Raw genomic sequence first — 4,756 nt, forward strand, 5'->3', positions numbered from 1 at the left:
CACGCTTCTCAGCACATCTGTGTGCTATGACCGTGGAGGCACTTGGTGCGACAGAGGCCGTGGCGATGCACGGCCCCAGGCGCACCCTCCACGACGGCGGGAAGAAGGGAATGGGGAGTCTCGGCGCGAGGGACGGCGGCGAGAGGTGGCTGGGCTTGGACGGGAGGAGGCGACGGGGAGGTCTGTGTGGTGGTGACTGCTGGCGCTGGGGTGCGCCGTGCGCCGCTGGGGTCGGTCGGTTGGGATTTATGCTGCGTGCGGGCATGGGGCGCGCTTTCGCCGGCGGCTACTGCTGCTCGTGGAGGACGCGGCCCGCGGAGGATGCGGCCTCGGCGGCGGGCGGCTCAAGATGGCGCCGTAGAAGAAACAGAGGAGATGGAAGGGTGGTAATTCTACCTTTGCTCATGTGAGCTTACAAACATCATCTCAGCCCAGCCATTATTATGGACTGCAAATTTGCCGATCAATATCTGTGCATCTCATTAGCCTAGCTGGGCTGGCTCGAGCTTGGCTCACGGCCGGCTGAGGCTATACAGTCTGCCAAACGCAGCCTAATGCGCCGGCGAGCTTTTGCGTGGTTACGGTGTGTGGTCAGCAATGGCTGTACGTACCCAGTACGGGCTGGCGTCCTCGCGTACTTAATTGGTGGTCGCACAGCGCCGGGTTGTTTCCATGGGGTTTGCCGTTTGCGCGCGCGTACGGGCGGCTATTTGTGCAGCGCGGTAGTACAAGGCCCCTCGCTCGAGGAGGACGACTGGAGGAGGGAGCTTCTGTTGGTTGACTACTTGACTTGGTGTGTGTGTGGTGGGTGTATCAAATTTTTGCTGGAAGCCTTTTGGGCCTGCCGCTGCCAGGCCTTAAGATACATACTGTCTGGAAAGCCCGCTTTGTTCGATCAACACAGGCCCATAATAGTTGGGATGGTGATGTCAGCACTACGCTGTGAGTGAACAAATGAGCTACTCCTCTCCTCACCCAAGGCCCATCAGAGTGAATGGAAAAAATAGAAACATAGGGCGAGAGGCTTGGCCCGTTAGTGCCGGACAGAGGAACTGCATTACAAGTCTACAAGTGAAATGGACCATTTGTTACCATCAATCAGTCGACCCATATGGCATGCAACAGCAGCGCAGAAAGATATGCTGATCTTGTAACCTCCTGATATATGTGCCTGACAGATAGCAGATATGCGATCGAGCTATCTATACATTCTCAGATCACGCTGGGAAGCGATGGAGCTCGATTTCCGATGTGCGTGTTCAAATCAGATAACTAAAAGTCGGTGGCAGTTATCTTGTGAATTTTGTTGATCTGTCAGGAATTCAGCAGCATGATTTGAACATCATATGCAAGCATGATTCGGATTAGGCATATATCCTCTATACAGTATGTGTATCTCTCTCTCAATTGACCAGAAAAACATTATGTAAAAAAATACTGCCTTCAAATTAAAGGCTCAATTTCACAAAAGAAAAAAAAAATGCTCAATGGTTTACTGTCGCCACAATGGCATGTGTCTTTGGTTCAAGTACAAAAGTTACTGCTACTACCGGAGTACATTTCTCTATCTCACGCCTATCACTGCAGCCTACAAGGTGTTTGATATGATCTACCCTTCATCATTTTCCACATCCTGATCTGGGGCCTTATGTTCTCTCACATCAACTTCCGCACGGGCGTCCTTTCTGCGTGATCTTTTCCTCCTCTTCTGAATACCTGCTACAGTCTTTCTGCCATTTTGCCTGAAAATAGAACCGCCGGCCCTTTCAATTCCTCTAGCCACGCACTTTGTGCAAAAGCCCCTGCATGATAAAACAACCATCAAGAATTTTTTTTTTGTAAGCTACAGAGATCGGTGTTGAAAGGTAGGAGTCACTCTGAAATGATCATTAGTAGACAAAAGCTTATTATCGACCTTTAGATCAGTTGCAAAAAGATTCAGAAAACGTACTAACCTGGGCCGACGCCAGATCTCATCGCACGGCATTCGAGATGCGCCGGAGCACGTCAACTTGCGCGTGTAGATGTGCGACGTAGTCCATGGCCTCATGGAGCAGCGAGATCTCGTCGAGCAACTCGCCTCCAGGTATCATCTTCCTGAGCACCTTGGTCCTCTTCCTCACCAGCCTCCTCGCAATCTCGCCGCTACTGATCGCTGCCGCCGCCGTTCTCGCAAGAGAAGCACCACTCCCAGTGCCACCCCTCGATCTCCTCGTGCGGAGCTGACACCGCCTCACAATCCTCTTGCACCTGCGCACCTTCTCCGGCGACTTGCACGGCATAGACGACGAGGCCAAGATGGCCCGCGGCCACCGCGCTCCGCCGCCGCGGGCGGTGGCCATGGCGATGTCGGCGGACGACTTGATGGCGCGCTTCCTCTCGTGGAGACTCATCGTCGCGCTCTTGCTCCCAGAGCATGAGACGCAGGCCTTTCTGCAGGCTTGAAGGCTCAAGATCAAGTTCTTGAGGAAGCCCTGCTGGAAGGCCCTGGCGTTGGGGCCTCGCATCGCGTCGGTTGAGGAAAAAAGGTAAGACGCTAGGTATTGGAAGCAATGGAGAATGGACGCCGACGCTTGAGACTTGAGAGCGTGCGTGGATGTATATATACATCTGATCTCTCCAATCTCCATGAGGGATGGAGGTGCATGTGGTGTGAGCTAGCATGCATTCCCACCATTCTGTGTGGTCCTCTTCTCCATCAGCTAGCTAGCTACTAGCCAGCATCTCTTCTCCCTTTTTCTGCTCATGGCACATGCTCCATTGCTGTACAGTTTCATGCATGCGCTGAAAAGGTCTCATTTTGTTTTTAATCGAAGGTTGAAATAAAACAGTTAACAGCTCAGATGTTAAGCATGTGGCGGTTCAGGGTTGGGATGTACAATGTATACAATTGTTGTGTTATCATTCCCTGCAATTTTCTAACGCATGTATCTGTATCTCACATGCCACATGATGATCATCTCGAAGTACAACCACAAGTACGAATGTACAATGCGATGCAAACAGTTCCTGAACAGTTCTGAGTATCGATAGCTGCTGATATTCCATAGTATTCCCAGATTTTCAGAGATCATGGAGGAAGGAGGGAGAGAGAGAGAGAGAGGGAGAGGCTTGGGAGTGGGGCCGCGGGCTCCCCATGAGAAGAGGCAGCTAGGCAAGGCGCACATGGCGGCACATGCCGCGCCACCCCGAGTTGGCAACCTTGCGAGTTATGAAGCGGGAACGTAGATTCGTTGGCATGCATGTTATGTGCCGTGCGTCCATCACGCACGCATGGTCATTCAGCGATCTGTTTGTCACCAGTGGTGAGCATGCAACGCCATGCAGGGTTTTCTGAAACCTGCAGCCAGCTGCATTCCCCAAACTGCAAATGTGACACAAAACTTACAGGCAGATCTTATTGTATAAATTCTAGACCTCATTTTTGTCACAGGAATTGGGAAATGATGAGATTGTCCAATCTTAAAGCTTCAGATCAGAATGATGATTCCGTAACTGAATGCAGAAATGAAAGGAACTTTGGACCTAGCTTTATTTCGATAGTCGGCTCAGGTAGATGCAGCTCTTTTGAGCGGGCAGCCAGAGTGTGAACCGGGAAAGCTGGACGTGGTTACCCGTGTCCCCACATGACAAGCCACATGGGGTTTCTCTACGGACTCGGAGCATGCACATGACGCTTTCCGGCACGCTCGATCGCGCAGTACGCTCACATTTTCAGGTGCTTTTCTCCCTCTCTTGCCTCTGTGAATTCTTTTTTCCCCCCTTCTGGTTTTTCCCTGTGCTCTGGGCCTCTGGGGAGGGTCCTGACATTATGGAGCGCCCATGTGAGGTTTTGCTGGTTTGTTTTTGGGGGAGCTGAAGATATCTGCCTCTGGACTGGCGTATCACATGATCCGAATCGCGGTAACGATATAGAAATCAATGGGGTTGTTGGGATTGCTGTGTGGCTTTTCTTTTTTGTGATCCAAATACTCTTGTTCGGTGAGATATCCTAAGGCTAACGCGCACGGAAAAAGTTTTTTTTTATATAGAAAATCCGTACAGAAAAGTATTGAGATATATGACTATATGAGCAAGTCTACTTTGTTCTTCACCGAAAGGACGATGATGATGGCAGCAGGCCGCATCGAACAGCCTCCTCCCATCCAGAGTATTATGGGCCCCTAATGTCTCTGTAGAAACGCAGCCCAATGACGGCGGGGTGTGGAGGAGAACTTCCACACGGCCCAGCCGCCAGCCAGCGGCAAGCGGCCCAGGCGGTGGTTTCGGGTTTCTCGGCGCCTTGGATTTTTGGTGGGATATTCCACAAGAAACCCGCTCGCCCCCGCCGCGTGCGAGAGCGATGTGAACGCGCCGCGCTGAGGCGGCAGGGAGAAGACATGGGGCGCCCGCCGCCGCCGTCGTAATCCTCCGTGACGACGACTCGCTGCTACCCCAAATCCCAATCGGGGGACCAGGGCGGGGCCGGCGCTTGAAGCTTTTTCCCCCTGGGCCTCTTCCATTTGGAGCTTCCTCCGAGCGAAACTTCAAAAAGATTGGGGTGCCGGGTTACGTTGATGATGCCAAACTTTTTCCCGCAAAATTCGGTCAAACTTTGATGCGGTCAATCTCTCGATGGCAAGCTGCACGTTTGGACGAGGCCGGGCGCAACAATGTCTCAGGTTTTTTAGGGGCTGTTTGGTTCCAGGGTTAAATTTTAGCTCATATCACATTGAATGTTTACATACTAATTAGGAGTATTAAACATAAACTATTT

At 51.8% G+C, this 4,756-nt stretch overlaps 1 protein-coding gene across 1 annotated transcript; it reads right to left on the minus strand.

Annotated features, from left to right (window-relative positions):
• Positions 1 to 1,345: 1,345 nt before the first annotated feature.
• On the minus strand, positions 1,346 to 2,705 carry LOC101764363 (transcription factor IBH1-like 1). The gene is made up of 2 exons (XM_004951647.3): positions 1,956 to 2,705; positions 1,346 to 1,802 (listed from the first exon to the last, which is right to left on the minus strand). The coding sequence occupies exon 1, from the start codon at positions 2,628 to 2,630 to the stop codon at positions 1,974 to 1,976; it is 657 nt and encodes a 218-aa protein (XP_004951704.1). The 5' UTR covers positions 2,631 to 2,705; the 3' UTR covers positions 1,346 to 1,802; positions 1,956 to 1,973.
• Positions 2,706 to 4,756: the final 2,051 nt, after the last annotated feature.

Source organism: Setaria italica, chromosome I (assembly GCF_000263155.2).
Source record: "Setaria italica strain Yugu1 chromosome I, Setaria_italica_v2.0, whole genome shotgun sequence".
NCBI classification, from domain to species: Eukaryota; Viridiplantae; Streptophyta; class Magnoliopsida; order Poales; family Poaceae; genus Setaria; species Setaria italica.